This window comes from Chlamydotis macqueenii, chromosome 3, assembly GCF_036417535.1.
Source record: "Chlamydotis macqueenii isolate bChlMac1 chromosome 3, bChlMac1.mat, whole genome shotgun sequence".
Lineage (NCBI taxonomy): Eukaryota > Metazoa > Chordata > Aves > Otidiformes > Otididae > Chlamydotis > Chlamydotis macqueenii.
The window spans coordinates 103,981,360-104,001,817 of NC_141558.1; the positions used below are offsets into that span (position 1 = coordinate 103,981,360).

Below are 20,458 nucleotides of genomic sequence, written 5' to 3' on the forward strand. Positions count from 1 at the left end.
AGATAGTTTTTGTTGAAACTGTATAGCTGAAAAACCCAGCCAACAAACCTCTGAGGGAAATGGCTGATGACCCCAGATCAGTCTTGCAAATTTTTCTGGGTATGTTGCTTTACTTGCCTTGTTGCTGTTTGCAATGAGAGGGAGATAATAAGAGTTACTGTCTGGGTTACTATATGTTTCTCTTCCATAGAGACAAGGGGTACATGTGAAGAGCATTTGAAAGGCATTTGTAAACATTATCTTATTTTTAGAGCTCCTTGTAACATTAATATGCACAGGTAACAAGTCCATAAATGTTTTTTGAATAGAGAACATGATGGAAGTCTGTTTTAACAGTCCATAATCGAGCAATGTAAGTGCTATCTAGAAATTATTCCTTTCTTCTATGAATACTGACAGGATTTGACCACTTGTCTCTGTTAACCTGCACTGACATTTGGTACCCATATTATAAGCAATAACATTTTGTTGTAGGTATCAATACATGCAGAGGCTATATACTGTAGTAATTTGGAAATTTAATTTTTCTTTTGAATATTTAAACTGATAAATAGTACTGTTTGACTTGTTCACTGTAAATCCCTCGAGTCTCATTGTTACACTCTGCCTTATAATGTGGCCCAGCGAGTGACTGTATCCCTCTATTACAGCCTCAGATTACTTGTTCCAAACAGCATCAGTGTGACTGCTGAATTGCTGCTCTCTCTGCAGAAGCAGCAATGGCAACATGCAGATGTTCATAACTTCAATTCAGTGACATCTCTAATGATCTACAAGAATGACTCTTGCAGGCTGACCCATCTCTCTTGCGGTACGATTCGCATCCATTTCAGTGGCCAAGCGTGCAGCGGGGTATCCCTGCATGTCTCTTGAAAGTGAGGCTGGTGCTGGGCTGCCTGGGCCTGTTTTGGGGCCTGCCACTTAGGCTAAAACACTTTCTGCTGTTCCACAAGGGCTGGTGGGTCTGGCTGGCGTGCCTTGCTAAGGGAGATAGCTGCAGCATGCCATGGCAGTGAGGGCAAGCTGAATGTTTGGATCCGGTTCCAAGCTGGGTATGACAGAGGTCAGCATTTCCTTTTCCTCTATTCTTTGTTCCTCCTTTCTGACAAGGGTGTGATTCAACCTGTCTGAGGCTGCAGTACTGTAGGATGGATGGACGCTGGTTGCTGTGACTGTACAGGTAATTCACCCACAATAGCAGTCATCACGCCTTGGTCCTTTTCGACACATTCTATCAGCTCTTAATGCTACCTGGTGCAGTAGTTCTGTGTCTGTTGGAAACAGCCATTAGTGACATCAGGCTGGCAAGTCCATCTGTTTTGAAAAACTTAGCTTCAGAAGGAGTTTGTTTAATGTCCATACATGGGAAACTGCCTCCTTACCAGTGGGTGCCATATCTGTCAGCATAAGCAGATATGTTTGGATAAAAATACCTTTCACACAAAATAACAAGTAAAGAACCTTCCCTCCAAACTTATTTCCTTCAGAAGTGATAACGGAATATTTTTCTCTTCAGTGATTTATATTCACCAATTCAGATCTCTGCACGCAATTTGATTCTTACATGAATGCTTTCAATATTTTTTGAACTTCTTCTGATACTTTTAGCAGTGGCCATCCTTACCAGTTTGGTAGCACAGATGCGGTCCCCAGGAACTTCATTTCTAGAAGCTGTTTTCTGTCTTAATAAATTGCTGTTAGGTTGTAGAGTTTCCAACCTGTACTGTTCATGGAAGCAAATGAAAATACAGATCTGTTTCTAAACCACTCATCCATTACTCACAGTAAAAATAAATGTCATAAATATTGCAAAAGATACATTTAACTGTTACTTTTATTGCCTGGCTGTGTATCAGGCAGTTCCTTTCAGCTGTTTTTATTTAGTTAAGACTTGTATTTAAAAACATGCCTCATGATGGACTGTAGATAACACCAAGTTGTCAACCTTTTTCTCCAGTTGTGCATACTGGGAACTACTGTCCCAGAGGGAACGCATGATAATAAATTCCAGGGTGATGTTCTCATGGAGTTCAATATGACAGTGTTTGGGGGTTTTCCAATTACTTTTTTCACCATGAGATACACTTTAGTCCTGGATTTTTTTCAGTGTTTAGTGAGGCTCCTGCACATGCTCCTGAGCAAGCTAGCAAGTTTGAGAGGATGAGTGATTTTTGACCAAGATGACCAGAACAATGAAATGATAAACCAGAGGATTGTGTCAAGGTGCCTCTCATACCAGCACTACAGTGAATTCCACCATCTCTTCTCCCTTTCCCAGTCTTCACTTCAGATCCTAGTGTGCTAGCATGAAGCTGTATGTAGGCATACTTATTGCCTGTAGGCTGATTTGTCAGATGATCATTCTGGTGTAATCCACCATGCCCACAAAATAATGTGTGAAATTGTAAAGGACAGTTGAAGTAAGAAAAATCCTCTCTGGATATGTAATCTGACGATTTCTTAGGTCAAAATTAAGAAATTAAACCTTAGATTCTTAAGTACCTAGCTCTCTGTCAGAATGCTGTACAAAGAACCAAAAGGTAAAGATATAAAAAAAAAAAACTGGGCAGAGATTAGAAACCAAAGCAAAAAACCTAGCCTTTTTGTCAGAAAATAACAGTTCAGCTGGAAAAAAAAAATATTTTCATTTATGTTCTGTTCAGGACCTTTGAAAAGACTTCCAAATATTGAATTCCGTTTGGTTTTTAATGAAAATGATGTTTTAAGATATCTTCTTTAAGAAAATACTTTATCTCACAATTGAAGTAAAATTTAGCAAGCACTGCCTAAATTAGCCTGAGGATGAGACAGTTGCAATGTTTTCAAGATACTGTGGAGTTATTTTTTTTTTTTAACTTGGTTTAGAATGTGAAATTTCTGGACTCTTCAGCTGTTGGATGGGAAAGTCATGAGATGTCCAGTTCTAATTATGTAATTACAAAATACATGTTAAATGAAAAAAAAAAAATCAGTGTGTCATGTGGCATGCTAGTGCTGCTTTGGCTGTGGAAGCTTTCTGGCAAACTTTAGTTTTGTGCAGTGTTTTTCTTTGACACTTCTACTATTGTTTTTTTCCTGCACTTGCAAAATGGAAAAGCTTGAATCTTCAGTTATTTTATATCTGTATATAACAGAGGTCTGTTTACTCCTGCGTATGCTATCATTGTCTTGGATTTGGCACTGCTTTGCACCAAAAGACTTCAGTGTGATATTAAAAAGGACTGGACTGAATATCAAACTACAGACCAGTTACAAACTGGATTTGGGGTATTTTTTTCCTGGAGTGAAGGAAGACTGTGTGTGGCCATCAGCACATAAAGATGTTCCTGTCCAACTCTGCGGAAGCTTTTTCAGAACTGGAGAAGTATGTTCCAATATGTCTGAACCCAATGAATGAAGGAACCCAATGAATGAACCAAATGTACCCAATTCATATCAAAACTCAAACGCAGACATCTTCTAAAAGACGAAAGAACAAGTGTACATCATACTTCCCTTTATTGCGTCCCCGTTGTTGTTAGAATAATCTCATGCTGTTAAAGAATAAACTAAGAAGCTCACCCCGTATAAACCCAAATTGAGCTCTTGTCTTCCTTCAGTTTCCTTGGATTAGTAAATTAGAGTAGATTAGTAAAAGCCTTCTACACTAAGAAGCTTAAAAATTGAGGTAGATATATTGTACGGGGAGAGTAGCGTGCTTGAAGTAGATTTTGGCTTGTGTGGTAGTTTTGAGTTTGGGCTAAAGACCCAACTGTAGTAGGAAAGGAACAGAGCTGTGAATGAGGCATACGGTCTGTATGCAACGACAGGGGTTTGGCCTCTCTTGTCAGGATTTCCTTGCAGCACTGAAGCCGAGCTGTTCTGTTCTGCGCTGTGAATTCTGTTTTGCAATAACAAATGTTGTGGTGAGTTTCTGGGGATGAATGTTGTGACAAAGCCATATTTGCCTCTTTTAAGTTAGAGAGGCTTAAAAAACAAAAGCAAATCTGTTTTTTATAAGAAAAGGCTTGCTTAGGTGGGTCGAGAGCTCTCACAGTAAGGGTTCATTGCAGTGTTATTGCAAAACTCTAGAGCAGAAAACCTAAAACACAGCAAGCTGCACGAAGGGCATGTTAGTCACTTTTGTGACAAAAAAAGTCTTGTTGCCGACATTCATCTTAAAATTCATACCATGATGCACAATTGGTTTCAGTGTCAGGAAAATTAATTGCTCTGTGGGAATTTTGGGACATCAGGAAAATAGCGTCTCTAAGGATGTGTTCAAAGTAACTTTTTGGAAATGCTTTATGTGGTTTAAAACAGTGAACACTTTTTCTGTAGAAGCTGCTTGTTAATGCTGTCTCAGTTTAACTACAAGCAACCTTTGCAAATACTTTTACTGTTACTGCACAGTCCTGAACCGCAGAAACTGTTTTCTCGAGGCTGAAAGTTTGGTTGCAGTTTTGTTCTGTGGAACTTGGCTGTTGTATTCCTCACAGCTGCACGTCTTCATAGCAGCAGCCCGGCTCACACAGGATGGGCTCTGATACCGTCTCTGCCTGTGCCCTATAGCAAGCGCCTCAGTTACCAAATAATGGACGTGAAGGGGAGCTTGTTTTGCACCCCAGTGATTCACAGTTGCATTGAGCCCTCCTGCTGTAGGATGTGTTGCATGCATATTTTACCTGTTCTTAATTAAACTGTATATATTCATTGTTTATAAAGTGTGTATCTGCCTGGTTATTTACCTGGATTTGAGGGGGTGTTGTCATTCACAGTGAGTTGAAAAAGCTAATAGTTTTTCAGCCATTTGACTTCTAGGATGTCCTAGGTACATTAACTGTCAGAAACACTAACTTTGTTCCCTGTGCCCAACGTTCTGCACCTGATGGGGAAGGAGACAAGGGTGGAGAGCAAACCCTTCCTTTTTTCTGGTGCAGTTCCTGAAAGGGTCACTGGTTCTTGGCTTCTTAAAACCTGCATGTTGAATATTTCATTGTCATTTTACCTTGGTGACAGCTTAAACTATGGTGCTGACACTGGTGACTTCATATTTAAATATGCTCCTTGTCTGAGAGAGAATGACTTGTTTCCATTCTGTTACTACAGTAATTAAAGTGCCTGTTTCTCTTTTGTAGTTTCTGCAGTCTATGATTCTACCCTCAATTTTAGAAATAATGAGAATCCAACATTGCTGGGAGTTCTAAATGGAAAGAAATATCATGCAGATTTATATGTAAGGTGAGTAATCCGTATTTTAATTCCTTTTTGGCATACAGAAGTGTGTACTTGCAGTCATAGTTGCACAAGTAAGGAAATATTTTCAATTAAGTAGCAGATAGCAAATCTCTACTGACCCGACTTAAAAACTCATATGGGATGGGAAGGGTTTCTTGTAAAGTTCTGTGGTGGCTTAGGGTTGGAGCACAGGAGTCTAGCAGTGATCCCACAAGTAACCAGTTCATCATAACCCCATTATAGATATAATTGATTGGTCCAATTGGTGTATCTTGGGTACCAACATGGAGTAGGGCGACCTTTTCTTCTTACTTCTCCTTTTCTGCCTCTTCTAAAAAAAAAATTTTCTTCAAAACTGGTTTTGCCCAAGGGTAAAAAGAAACTTTCTCTTGATTCCTCATAGATGCAACACCAATTTGTGCTCCCACTTGGCTCTCACGGGTAGCTCAGCCTGCTGGCCTTGTGTTTGTGCACATGGCCTGGCTGGTGAGTGTTCTTGGAGGAGCAGCTGGCCCTACCTGCGTGGGCCGTTCCTCCAGTGGTGTAGAGGTGTGCATCTTCCTCTGTCACCCTTTACACTCTTCCAGCCTGCTGCAAGTCAGTCTGGCAGAGCATGGAAATTGCTTTGCCCTTCTCAGGCTTTGCCCTTCTGTCCTTTTGAATTCCCTGACAAGCTCTTACAGGCAGTGTAAAATTCATGGCAAAATTAGTTTTGGCAATTAATTGGGAACCATCAAAGATGTTCTTCAAATTCCTCCGTATTTGCTTATTGAAGTGCTGTGGGTTTTGTACTCAGTAGAAGTTTGTAAAATTTGGATGGCCTTGTATGTCTCTGCTTAAATTGTGTTGGCTTCTAGTGTTTGTCATATTACGACTTTCTTAAATAAAGGAACAAAGCAGTAGTGTTGCACGTCTTAATTTATTAACTGCAAACAGGAGTGTCCTCTCTTCTCTGCTGAAGGAAGTTAATTTGATGTTGCTCTTAATAGATATTAAAGTATGTTCTGTATTGAAAAATTTAAAATTATTAAATATTGCTATTAGCATACCTAAATAAAGATGACAAGGGGATTTTTTTTTTTGTCATAGAATTATTGACCAAAATTCATGTAATATGATGAAAACTTTTTTTTTTGTCAAGAGAGGGTTTTTCAGTGATAGGAGCCATTTTGCTGGAAATTATCCAACCAAGCTGCATGTAACAAAGATTATAGGAATTGGAAATGTTACTGAGAAATACTAGAGTGCTTTACCCTAGGTATAAGGAGAATAGTTTATTTTTTCTCTCTAATGCTTAGCTGATTAAATACAGCCTTAAACTCCATAGGATGGATAAGAAATTTAATGCAAAACTTTTCTTTAGAAATAGAAAATTGAAAACTTTATGTAGAAGGTGGCTCTAGTGAGCTCAAATATAATGCATTACTATTTCAGAAATCTAAATATCTGAATTTCAGATACATCTGAAAACTGAGGGTGGCTCTAGAAGCAAACTGTACTTTGCTGATCTGGGAGCTGTTACCATAAGTTTTGAAAAGGTGGAGAATGTAGTGAGTCTTCTATCAGATGGATACTCTGTGTGTATAATGTAAGTGCTGTTCATGGGAGCTGAAGTATTTAATGATCTTCAATTTCTCGTTTACCATTGGCAGGCGGATCCCGCTAGAGGAAGTCCCAGAAGATGAGCAGGAATGTTCTAACTGGCTCCACAAACTGTACCAAGAAAAGGTTGGGTTTTTGTCTAGACAGCACTTGTGAGCCACCTGTGCTGTTACATAGACTGCTAGTAGACCTTTACAGTGTGCATGCACAGTAGTCCTGCTCTGGGGCCATGGGGTAGGTGGGTTGGTTGGTTTGTTTTTCAGGATAAGTGCTCTGTTTCTCTGGACGCAAAGTGGTCTTGTGTTGTCAGTCATGACTGCCTTTATTTTGTACCTAAAGAGCAACAGGAGAAAACTTATGCAAGCCCCAATAGAGCAGTTTTAAAACTCTTATTTAGAAAGTTACATAAGGATACAAAAACCACAACTGCCTCCTGGTCCATAGAAGGACCTCCTTCCCCTTAAAGGCACCTCCTAAATCAAGAAGTAATTAAAGGGCTAAATATTTTGCTGTAGTTTATTAAATTTTTGTCCCTTGTTTTACCCTGTCTTTTCTATCAATGCAAAGATCCAACATTAATAGGACAGGCTGGTAAATTGCTCTCACATTGTGTGCAATGAAGGCATGCATTTAAGATTCCTAATTATGTAGCATGGGGGCAGGATAATAATGACTGTATGTTTGTAGATGCCTACTGATTTTTTTTTTTTCATATGTATCTTTCAGACTTTCAGAATCCCTTTCTCATGGGTTTTGGTTTTTATGGACATAGGAGGTAATGGTTGGGGGGTGTGCTCTTTGAATACACTCAGCATTCCCATGTCAATCAGTGGGAGTCATAGGTATGCAAGGCATGAGGGCCTGGCAGCTCAGTTTGCTTCAATAAATTGATCTACGTGATGTATTCAGACTGGAATACAGTAGTGCTTCGGATTTAGAAGTGACAGAATGTAGCTGCGCTCTGGTTTCCTTTCACTGGGGCAGCAAAATTCTGCTGTGCTGTTTGTTGTACTCCACCCAGAACACTACGTTAGCATTTCTGTATTGAGTACGTTCTAGTCTTTCTCAGCTTCAAACCGTCTGTCTCTGGTTTAGTTCGTAGCCCCTCTAAGCAGCTTACTTACAGGAACGTGAAAAGTAAATGTGTACTGAGACCTCAGTGGTAGACCTACCAGCTTTGCCTCTGTTCTCCCTTGCTGTAAACTGTGCCGCTAGCACCTAATTCAGACACAACCCCCGACACCTTTCTGTGGAAAGGCATTGCATTACCCATGTGCTCTCTCCACAGGCCTATAAATGCAAATGAACATTGCAGAAGTCCACTTGCTGCTACTGTGACTTTATCTGTAACCCTCTTTCATGTTCCTGAGAAATGTTTAGACATTTAGAAGACAGGAACATAAATCAAATGAGAATGTGTTTTCCTGTATCCGTTATTACATAGTTTGCAGTAACCCACTTCAAGTTTTTTCTGTTATTCCCTCTTTGGTGAATGCTCAGTTTTTTTCAAGTGCAAACAGAGCATACATCTGTCCTGCTTTCTTCAAAACAGCTTAGTTTGTTGGTTGGTTACATCCATAGTTTCCTATTTAAGCGTAGGAGGAAGGAATGTGTGTTCAGCTTTCCTACCTTTTCAGTTGTGTGGCCTTTTTTTAATTGGCTGGGTTTTTTTGATTTGGTGGTGATTTTTTTATTTTTCTGAAGGTCGCACGTTCCTCATCCTTCAGCTGTTTTAAATCAGTGAAGCTTTTATTTCATTGCAATAATTCCTGGTTTGCAGAAGCCGATGTCTCAGTAAAATCAGACTGGGAGAATAGAGAGCAGGGACAACTTCTTCAGGAGTTCTCAGATGATGAAAGCCCATTTCAGGGTGAAAATGTAATTCTATTTCAGCTTTCTGGCATGCATCTTTTAAAAGGTAATTGAGTCTTAGGTTGGATAACAAGCAGCATTGGCACATTGCGGTTGTTGTTTCCAAAAATGAATTCTATTTCAGGTTAATATCTTCAGAGTCAGTAAATATTTATGATAAAATGTAACAAATCTGTATTCAAAGGGCAGTAATTCATTGCAAGATATGCATTCATCCCCTGCTTTGTCTATTTTGATTGTAGCACTCCACTTTCTGTTTCAAAGTAAGATAAGATAACACATGCTACTGATAAACAGAGCCCCTGTTTTATAGTGCATTATAGTGCCATGTGCCCTTGCGTACTCTCAGTGATTTTCATAATTTTGCAGTATTTTATTTTGTGAATATTATCCTTCCATGGATGGCCAGCACTGTATCAGGTAAAGCCAAATTATGACAAAGGTGCGATTTGGGTTGCACATTGCCTTTTTTTTTTTTTTTCCTTTTATTTATTTTTTTAAACTGCCAGTATTAGAAAGACTCACTTTGACTTTGACAAGGACTGGGTTGAGCATCTTAGTGCCTGGTCTGACGAGGTACTGTATAGTAGTCACAACTCTGCTAGCCCTTGCATGTTTGATTTCTTTTTTCATGTCCTTACAGCCTCAATGCCTGAAATAGAAGTTTTGCTTGAGAATCTTAATTTCCATTAGAAAGAAGGCAAGCTTCTAACTGTTCTCACTTCTAAGAGAAGCATGGAAAACAGGGCATGGAAATAGATACTGAAATGCCCCAGGGAATTAGGAAAGCATAACTGAAGAGGAGAAGTGTACAGAACTCCAGTGCTGGCAAACAAAGGATACATTTTTGGATACTCTCTTTGTGGGCTTCCTCATGAAAGGGCAGTGGCATACCTCTGTAGTCAGACCTCCCAGGTGGGAGCAGGGAGGAAGAATCCAGTCAGCCTCCCACAAAAAAATGGATGTTCCCTGATTTCCCCCCACTGCATTACCCACTCCACTGTCTAAAGTAACTCAAATGTGGTGGGGGCGTTAGAGGGAGTATGTTCCCATGTCTGAATACGCTGCTTAGGTGGGTGGGATTTATTAGAAACTGAAAACAAGCATCATGTGCAGGTGAATGAAAGGAACTTAATTTGGGAAAGGTGACTGAGAGAAATGCTGAGGTGCATCGTGGGTTTATGTGCTGACTCGAGCTGTTGATGGGTACCATAGCACCCTTGCAAAAGCTTAGACGACAGATCAACTCACTGATCTCTTCTGCAAGGAATATGAATGTTTTTAAAAGCACAGAAGCGCTGTTCCCCTCAACGGTGTAAAACATTTAGTGGAGATGATGGCATTGACATTGTTTTGCCCGTTGTATATTTCTTCCATCTGTCTCTTGGTGAGATGTGGTCAATGGTTTTGCTGCCCCTAATGCTGTGCAGAGCCAAGAGAGAGAAAACTGCGCTCGTTTTGAGTGAGTCTGCCTTGCTCTCTGTAGGTATAGGCCCCCTGATGGCGGTACCAGTAATAGTCAGAAATTTTTAACTTTTCTGGGTCATACTGGTGTTTAGAAACCTAATTGTATATAGTAGAATTCAATTTACCGATGATTAGTAGCTCTGTGTTAAACCAGTCATAAACCAAAATCCTCAGGGCACTATAAAGAAAACTTCATACACGGTGTAGTTTGTTGAAGAGAGCTAATTAATTGGCCATAATGATCCCAGTACAATCTAGCTCACATGTGCAAAACAGTCATAATTTCTCTAATCTCAATAAAGAGAGCTCAATGCTTTAATTACTGTGTAATCTCTTAAAAGCTAAATGTTCCCTTTGAAAGAGATAAAATGGTAGCAGCCTGCAATTGCTTCGGTTGCTGTTAAATAATTAAAGAATTGTCTATGTCAGCTGGAGTGTAAGTAAACGTAAAATCATAGCGTCGTAGAAATAACCTTCTTGTAGCTGATTAGGACAATTTTGGCTTTGCCAGAATTTTTAGAAAATGTTGTGAAACATTCCTTTCTTTGAAGAATTTTAGTACTTCATTCTGACTAAATTGAGGTTCCTTTTTATGTCTGTCTAATACTGACTTCATTAATTAAACAGTTTTATGTGATAACACAGCTTAATAATCTTTGCTTTTGAAGCAGAAGGGGAAGGGATGTTTTCCCCGCTCACTTTGATATCTTGGGTTGGTCACATCGCTAAAGGTAATGCCATTCAGCCGTATGAGCTCCAGAGGAAGAGAGTAAATTCTAAGTTTTCTGTGCTTTAAAAAGCAGACACTACAAAAGAAAAAACAAACAACAAAACAAACCCCACCGCATTCTCTTCTTCATGTTGTGCTAAGAGAGTGTCCTTTGGTCAAAACCAGTGAGAGATTCTAAACTATTTGCATGTTCAACTGTTTGTAGAGAAGTTCAGCACCCAAACTTCCTTCTGTAAGCTTCATGGGAACAAGATGAACGAAACTGCATCTATGGGACGAAGCAGACAAGAGGGGGTGGTCTTTGGAGTACAGGACAAGATGGTGTCTGCTCACCTTTTCTGACAGGGCTGTGGATGCTGTTTTAGAACAGTGGTTGGAGAAAACATTAGGAAACAGAGGTTCTGCTGCCAGACGTATAGCTCGAACACTTCTCTGGCTTACCAGCAGAATTTGGGCAATGGCTGCGACCCTTGCAAGAGGTTCAACGGGAATGTCTGCATTGCTGCAGCAGTGTACATCTTCTCACCCTTCTTGCTTTACTGAGCTTGTTATACTCTCCAGGCATGCCATTTTTCAGGCTTCTATGTGTAGGAGAAAGAAAGGATGCACACATCAATGTAAGCTCTTTTTTTTTTTTTTTTTTTTTTTTTTGATGGTGTGTTTGTGGACTTCAAAGTACAAGCTTTCCAGCCGTGCCTTGGTCTCTGATCTTCCACTGCAGTTACAAGCCTGCAGAAGGAGAAACATCAAAGTAAGGAATGGCTAGTTTTGCTGGCAGATGTGGATTTAATTGTTGCCCTCCTTTGTTCTACTAGGATGCATTCCAGGAGGAATACTACCGAACAGGAACCTACCCAGCAGTCCCTATAGTACCACCCCGACGACCATGGACGCTTTTGAACTGGCTTTTCTGGGCCTTATTGCTGCTATATCCTTTATTCAAGCTGCTCATCAACATGATCAACAGTGGATCGTCACTGACACTGGCTAGTTTTGCATTTGTCATTGTAATAGGTAAGTTTTCTGAAACAGAAAGATTATTTACAGGGTAACTGGCAGACATGATTTATTGAGGCTTACTAAATATAAGCATGGCCTGTGAATTCAACAGACCATCTGATACTGTATCCACTTTAGCCTGGAATAGGTTAAATAGATTTGTTTGTTTGTTTATTTTTGTATAGTTGTATTTTTTTTTCGGTAAGACCTCCATAGAAAATGTTCTGTTTCTGTAGAAATCCAAACAGTAACTTTCCAGTGGGTTGCCTACAAGGGGCTTTCTTTTCTTGTGTAGTGTCTTGCTGGGTTGCACTTTGTCTAGAAGAAATACTCAAGGATAACTGATTCTGTTGAGAATCCTTTCATCTAATTGTAGTCTGATACGTCATCCACTGGAAATCCGTGATTTCAGGACAGCCTGTTGTGGCCGCCTATCTAGCACAGGGCATAGACTATCACAGGTAATTCCTACAGTTCCTGGGGCTGTTCTGAGCTGCCTTGGTTTGTGTTTGAACTAGTGTGTTATTTAAGAGGAGGAAGGGAAACAAAACAAGGAGCTGGCCCACAGAAAGGGAGGAAGAGCTCATTTGGTGTCCTTTGTGGAAGCAGGACCCAGGTCTGCTTGGCAAATTACATCATATCTGGGTGTCTGTGCTTTTTGGCATATTGGGTGCCTGTTTGAAGAATAAGTTCCCCTCCTGAATAAGCCACACATTTATAGAGCAAATATTTTCTATGGCTGCACTGACCATTGTGTGTATTTATGGCTTCGTCACCTTCATGTCTGTGTATTTTACAAACATCCTTTGAAAAAGAAACAGAACTTCACAGTCCTTCTCGCTTTGAGTGAACTTGAATGCAGAGATATTAGAGTAGCTTTAAAAGCCATGTCCAAAATAGCAACACAGAGGAAACAGGAAAACATTTGTTGTCTTAGAAGTGCATCTAGAAGTGCATCTTTGCTCTCTACCTAGGAAATTTTTCTTAACGCAACACTTCTTTGCATTCTCAAAAAGTCTGAATCTTGAGCAAGTCCCATGCTAGTCTCATCAAGATGAATTAATTAATGTCCTTTTGCCCCACTGTGAAGAGCTTGATATGGTAGGCACACAATATTCTTTTTCAGAAAAATCAAACACCAAATCAAACTTTGTGTAAGCTACTGTGGAAGCTTCTTATAAAGATAATTGGAGAAGGAAGAGTTTATGTGCACGTGCACGTGGGCAGGATATTTGCTTCATGATGCTTTGGGCCAGAGGAAGGAAAACAAGAGCAAGGATAAGGTCTGACATAGTAGTTGGTATGTTAATGTGGGCAAGGTAGAGGGAAAGGGAGGGGAATCCTGTGCTCGTGTCCTTACCTGCAGAAGTTTTTGGTGCTTTTTACTCTGGGAATGGTTTATGTAAAATGTGTAAGAATTTCTTGGGGCAGTGACTACAACTTAGGAGCACTTTTTTTTCACCCACCTTACTTGCTGGAAGTAGTGCTTTCCACCCCCACACCCCCACCTTGTCTGGCCAGTGAGTAGGATTGGAGCAGAGAGTGAGCACCACGGTGATGATGTGCTCCTCAGGAATGGGAGGTGTTTGGGTCAGATCCTCTTCAGTTGCAGAGAAGGATCAATTGGTCTGCCCCGTCCTCCAGTTCGAAATGAGTGTGAACAGTGGATGGGGTGAGGTTTGACACCGTTGCAAATGCTACGTCCCTGGCAATAGCACTCAAGAGGGCATTTTTTTTTTCCTGCCTTTGGAAGAAATGCTAGTATAGTGTTTGGTACTGGGCTGTGGAACAATGGCCTAATGGCACACTGAAGCTTAGCTGTTGCAAGTTTTTAAAATTTCTCATCTTTCCCTCGGCATTTTCCTCTTAATTCAGCTTCTCTACTCAGTGGGCTGGCTCTCTGGGTGCTGTTCCAGAGTGCCTTGTGCCTTCTGTACCCTACGCGAGGAGCCTCGCTGCATAATCCAGTGTTCTGGATTTTAACCTCAGGGCTGGATGCTTTAATGCTTTACATCTGTGATGTTTCTGGACTAAGCTCTTATTAATTTTGTTGAGTGACACCCCGTAAACCCCCCCAAGTCTGATACTGTCTTGCCATTAGTGGCCTTTACAACTAGGTCACGTCTTCTCTCTATCAGGAAGGAAGGGCAAGAACTTATAAAGAAAAAAAGCTATGATACTGCTAAGAATTGGTTTTTTTCTCTTTTTTTTCTTTTTTTTTTTTTTTTTCTTGCTGTGTGACTCCCCACTTAGCTTTCTTCTGCGTCTAGCTCCGAGGAAAGATTAATAAGCAGGCTGCTGTGAATCCTCTTTTGAATGCAGTTATAATCCAGAGAACTTGTTCTCAGCTTATTTGTAATGCTAGAGCTAACAAAACCTACAGCAGCGGTCTGCTGCCAGGATGAACACGTGAGCTCCCAGGCTGCAAAAGCACAGCTGAGGAGTGCATGAACGGTGATATTAACAGGCCAGTGCAACGTGCATTGCTGCCCCACACATACCCGCCATGTTTGTGGGATTGCTGCAGGCTGTGGTCCTCTGCAACCCTTGAAAGGCCCCTGTGCCGAGCAACAACTCTGTTCTTGCTCCAAATGCCTGCTGTGATCAAACCCAAAGCGCTTGTAATGGGCTGGGGTTTGTGGCATGGCAGAAGACGCTGTGTTGCCTGTAATAGAGGCTGTCGGCTGATTAGAGTCAGCCACCACCTCTGGCTGATGAGCAGGCAAAAAGAAAGATGATGTTGTCACTTATTAGCAGATAGCAGCTGCCGTGAAGCTGTGGGGGGAAGGGGTTTGTGGGAGTGGAAGGAAGCTCAGCCTTCAGTAAAAGGAAACGAAAAGCAGAGCTGGTTTATCCTGGTCACTTAAAAGTGATGAGTCATTACTCGCCACAAGAGCAACGGTTCCTGTAGTCTATTGTAGTCTGTATCTGTTTTACTGTCTCCCTTTAAAAGCAATGTTATTGCTGGTAGGGAATCATTGGTCTCGTTCTGAGGAAGCATCTCCACTTCAGCTGAAGCTGTCACATTGACTTTTGTAGCCAACAGCTGAGTTTCTGCAGCAGGACTGTTCTCCCAAAACTGCTTTTTACCCTGAGAGGTGTCTGTCGTGAATGTCCTGGGAGTGATGCAGCTGTCTTCTGACAGAGGAGCAACCAGTATTTTATTTTGCAGTTGCATCCCCAGCTTTAGGCAAGGTCTCAGAAGTGACGTGGGCAATGGCTGGGAGGTGGTGGTGGATGGACACAAACGTACCTGGAGGCTGTGATTCTTGGTGCCAGCTGGAACCATCTGCCTGGCAGATCCAGTTTGTAGCAAAGCAGGGAGGACTGTATTTGCTGTCTTCCAGTGTGAGCAGTAATTGGTACCTGATGGCTTAACAATGTGAAAGGGAGCTTTCTCTGTAAATCGCAGGGATTTATTTACCATTCTGATTGGATGATAGAACTGCCTTTCAAACTGCTCCTGGTAGACCTTTTCCCTCTGCTCGTTAACTGAAGCAGCACAGGTAGCATTTGGGACTTGTGGTTTTGTTTTTTTTTTGTCTGGCAATTTGACAGCTCACGCTGATACTCCAGAGTCAGGAAGCGTAGTGCAGTCCCTGGTAGCCCATTGTAGTAGATTGCTGTTTCTAAGGGCGGATTTCAGTTCATGATAGCGTTGCCTTTATGAGCAGAGGTGCAGATAGCACAAGATACACATAAACCTCCTGTGACAGGAAAGAGTGGAGGAGCTAGGAGGTCCTTTTACCTGGTACCCTCTGCTTTGTTTCCAGCCTGTCATTTGTCTTTTGGACAGTCTTTGCTAATTGTGCTCTACAATAAAACGCTTACCAGCCTGTAAGTAACCGGCTGCTCAGGTTGAAAGAGCCGTAAAAGAAATGCCCCATGGTGGCCAAGCTGGTGAGAGCACTGTAATCCCTCAGACCCAAGGGATGAATAACCAGTGTATGTATAGCTCTGCTGGGTCAGCTCAAACACTTTCAGCCCTAAATAAACGATGTCTCCTCTTTATACTGAGAATGCTGAGCCATCCCCTCTTGCTTTGCTGTGCAGCAGTTTGGCTATTTATACTCACAATAGTCATGGCATTGTGCTAATAATATCTTAACTACTGGTCTGGGACCAGGAACTCTTTGTGATACTGCTTGAACTAACACAAGGCGGTCCCTGCTCCAGAGGATAAATGCTCAAGCAATTTGAGGGACAAAAGTCTCTTTTGGAAACTGGTTTTAGTTTCATAGGACACCTGGCAAGAGATTTAAGTACTTGGCTCACAACCGATATTTAAAACTTGGGGCTGAGACTTTGATGTTAAAGCAGTGAGCGAGTCTGTCAAATGTCAGTGTTTGTATTTGACAGCAGCTTCTTCTTTTCCCTCCTCCTGCTTCCCCAATCTCATCGGACTCCAAAGAACTCAGCATTAGGTTGCCTTTCATGTTTTGGTAATTTGTGTGGAAGAGGACAACCTTTTATGCTCTAGAAGTATTTTATTATAGAGCTGTCAACAGCAGTTAAAAGGGGATTGTTGATTCTGTATGCAAAAGATGAGAGGGCTTCTCTCAGCTTGTAAATGAAGAAGTAGCTCTTACATGTATTGCTAAAAGCGTAATGGCCTCTGGGCTTGTGGCACGGGGCCAGCGGTTCAGTCTCAGTTACAAGCATGAGAAGTATTTTGTTTGAGCCAAGCGTAAGTAGCAATGAGCCGGCTTTGACTCCGCAGGAGCTGTTGTACGTCTGCTATACAGTATGTGCACGGTGCTATTAGAAAACCTATTTCCACGGGTCACAGTACAAACCGTGAGTGAGTCCTTGGTGACTTGGCAGTGTCTGAGTGCAGAATGTGGGCTGGAGGGTCAGAGGATGTGATCTGGGCGGCAAGGCTGTTGATGTCTGTAGCCTGAGGCGAGCGGAAGGCGAGGAGAGCACGAGCCAGCAGCGTTACAGAAAGTTTTGCAACAGCAGGAGGATACAAACCGTGCATAGAATTCTACCTGTGGTGATTCTGGCTGTTGGTGGAGCTGGCAGATAATCTGGCCTTTTAACCTGGTGCCTAAAACTGGTAATTTTTTTGTTACTTGCAGGCACAAACCACTGCAGCACCCTAGCACTTATCCCCGCTTTGCTTCCACAGGCTTGGCAAATGTGAGCAGTCCCTTCTCCTTGCACCCCACCTTCCCCAGGGAGCTGAGGGCTGCAGGGTGAAATGAGGACAGAAGGGCAGTGGCAGCTTCTGCCAAGGAGCAAAGGAGATGGGAAAAAAAAAATCTGAACTGCTGAACTAGGTATTTCTTGGTGTCCAGGCAGAAGCATTCCTCGAACTGGATGAAATCCCCAGCGTGCTGTGTGGTTGCTGAAACAACTGCTCTTATTTATGCTCTGTATCCATCTCCAGATGGTGTTTCTGTCCCTTCTGGTTCAAGTCTTAATGATTTCATGCTTACTATTATGTTATGATCCCAGACTGCAGGCCACATGTTGCATCTTCCTCTTGTCTTTCCTAGCTTATGGCCATTTAAATGTCAGAGAGGGTTTTTTTTCTTTTCTGTTCGAGTGTGAAGCCCTTCACTTGTCCCAGTTGTGTACATTTCCGTTTACAGACTAACAGTGGAGAGTGATTAGGAGCCATCTCCCTTTGAGGGCTGTGCACTGCACAGCTCTCTGCCTGTGAGAAGGCCCTGCTTTCCTCCTGTCTCTGCAGCTTCCCCATTGCAGTGCTTGTTCAGCCATCGCTGTGTCACATCATGTGTGCTCATCTCTGGTATCGTTACTGCTTGCACTTCTAACAACTGGCCATTTACTGTCTTACTACAAAACATAAATGTGTAATTGATTGGTTTGTTTGTTTCCAAGTGCTGGTATTTTGAAAGAACAACATGCATAATGCCTTTCTTCCAAGCAAATCAAACAGGAGACAGTAGCTGACGTGGGAAGGCGTCTCTGGAGATCAGGGATCCAAACCCCCAGCTCAGCACAGGGTCAGCTACAGCAGGTTGCTCAGGCTGTGTCCCACTGGCTTTTGTGTATCTCCAAGGGTGGAGAGCAGCAAAGGCCAGGACCCAGGGTGTTGGCAGTTGATGCCTGATAGTGGTATGAAGCCCCTGGATTCTCCTGGTGGTTTTGGGCTCTGACTTGACCATAAGGAGTCCTGAGGCTGGTGAGGAATTGCTCTGGGTCATCTTAGGGAGGTGAAGAGTGATGGGAATGAGACATTTAGAGCACCCCACAGGACTTGCCCTTTTCACCATCAGCCAGCAAGAAATTGAGATTTGGAGGCTTAGGGGAGGTTTGTGGCTTTTGGTTTTTGGTGGTGGGTTTTTTTTTTTGTGATGGGTTTGGGTTTTTTTTGTTTTTTTTTTTTTGTAAAACCTGTTGTGAGCAGAGGGAAGGTGTTTGTAACTCCCAAGCAGCTTTAGGCCTGAAAGAAGTGTGGCAGTTCTGGATATGTACAGATATGTAGCTGAGCAGAAGTTCGGGGAGTAATAGATTTTGGGCAGCTGAGTCCCTTTACCGGGGTGGAGGGGGTGTAGGGGGGAAGCTGTGAGGGGATGGGGAGGGCTTAGGCTAATTTGTGTTTAACTTAACTTCAGGCAGTACTGTAAAAGAAACCCATAAATCCCTGCGCATGGTGAATTATTACCACTAAATCAACTGTAAAAGTCACTTAAATTAACCTGGCCTCTTGTAATGGACTGTTTCATGAGTTGTAATTAAAAAAAAAAAAAGCCACAAATTACTTCTTGTTTATGAAGATTTAAATGCCCCAGGCATGGGGGGCCATTTAAAGCAGGCAGAATTCCCCCCCCGTCACACCTCACACACGGACACACCAGTACAGCTTGTCACTCAGCTCCTGGGAGCCAGGTACCAGCAGTGGCCCCAGAGCACTCCCATTTCACAGCCAGCCTTGTCTAAGGTTGAAGAGGGCCTTACGTACCTCACGCCTGTGCCTCTCACCTCCATGCTGGTTGATGGAGCCTCTTCTGTGCCCGTGGGAGATGCGTCTAACCTGAGGCCAGCAACTTAGGACCTTCCTTAACGAAACACGGCGCGCAACTTGATGCAGGGCCATGAGGGCAGGCACTTCATCAAAGTTACTAGTAATGCTGTGCTGCTGTGGGGCTAAGAATGCTGTTAGTCCATTTAAAAAAATGCTACACAGATACAGACCTTCAATTTCTGTCTGCTAACTGCTTTTACCTTTTCTTTTTTTTTATTTTTTTTTTATTTTTTTTTTTTTTTAGCTTCTGTTGGTGTCAGATGGATGATAGGCGTTACAGAAATTAACAAGGGCTCCACCTATGGCAACAATGACAACAAGCAGAAACAAAAGTAGTACCTTCAGAGACTGCTTCCATCCAAAGGGAACAAATGCAACTTCTGAAAGCTCTTAAGTGCATATCAAGGTCCTTCAAGTGAGAGCAGAGGAAGGGTAGGACGAGCAATGGCCATGCCATATCTGACTTTGTGCTCCTGGTATTTTTTTTTTTTCTGGGAGTTTGGGCTGGATAACACACTTGAAAGATGCGCTCCTTCGTATAGTCTCCACAACAGGTTTGCATTTGTTTGGTTTGTTTTCCTATTAAAAGTGACTTTAAGATTTGAAGATTAAAAAAAAAATAATAAAAATTCCAGTGTGTTTATAGGATGAGATATTACCTGGAAACTAACCAGAGGTGCAGGCTTTATCTTTCTTAACTTGCTCTAAGGAATGGATAAATGCCAGACGACTGTTACAGATGATTAAAAGTGATAGTTGTGTAGCTCACACATGTTAACAGTTTAACCACCATAATCTGTCACTGTTTAAATATAGGAAGATGCGCTGCATGGTTTACCAGTGTTGAACTGAAGCAGCTCTATTGAACTGGCAGAATTGCAGTACAGTTTTTCTACATTTAGAGCTTATCCTCACCATGTGCCACCACACGGGCTCTTTACAACTTCAGCCAGACCCCAGCTAGAGGGCCATGGTGTCAGAACATGGAGAGGGCCTGAACAGAGGTACCTTATCCACTGCCCCATCTTTCCCCAGGCAAGGCATCAGAGGGACAGCTAAAACCTGTTAACTCTTCTGAGAGGAAATGCTATTTATAGTTTGGGAAAACTGAGGTAATAAAATTCCTTTCAGCTTTAAACACCAATTAAAATTCTAGGCCTTCCTAACAATGGTGGAAAGAAAACAACTGGGTATGCTGTAACCAACAAGTAATGCAAAGCGTGCATTAAAAGTGATGCCCCACACCCAGACTGTTGTGATCCCAGTTAATCTGCTTGTCTGTCTTTTCTGATAAATTAGTTTACCTGAAGTTTGTAACAGTCAGCCTGAGGCAATACTTATCCTTTTGCTTTTCTTTTGGGGAGAAGAGGGGAAGTAGGAGAGAGACCTAGGACAGTGGTATAGCTTGGAGGTTTTTTTTTTTGGCTGGCTGGAGTTGCTTTGATTGATACCCTTCTGAATTAAATAAAACTAGAATTAAGCCCCTTGGGAAAAGTGTGTTGCGCTGACATCCCTGGTACTGATTCCAGGGCAATCTCCTCTTGTTTTTAAATATCAAGAGTAAGGATATGCAA

General features: G+C 41.9%; 1 protein-coding gene across 2 annotated transcripts in view; it reads left to right on the top strand.

The window, feature by feature from the left end:
- Window positions 1-19,859, top strand: part of AGPAT4 (1-acylglycerol-3-phosphate O-acyltransferase 4) — a 79,912-nt gene extending 60,053 nt beyond the window's left edge. For both annotated transcript variants that reach the window (XM_086744159.1, XM_086744160.1), the window contains 4 exons: window positions 5,118-5,220; window positions 6,870-6,945; window positions 11,704-11,902; window positions 19,129-19,859. In XM_086744159.1, coding sequence (XP_086600285.1) covers window positions 5,118-5,220; window positions 6,870-6,945; window positions 11,704-11,902; window positions 19,129-19,220 — 470 coding nt within the window. In that variant the 3' untranslated portion in view covers window positions 19,221-19,859. The remainder of the gene's footprint in view (window positions 1-5,117; window positions 5,221-6,869; window positions 6,946-11,703; window positions 11,903-19,128) is intronic.
- The last annotated feature ends 599 nt before the right edge of the window (window positions 19,860-20,458 follow it).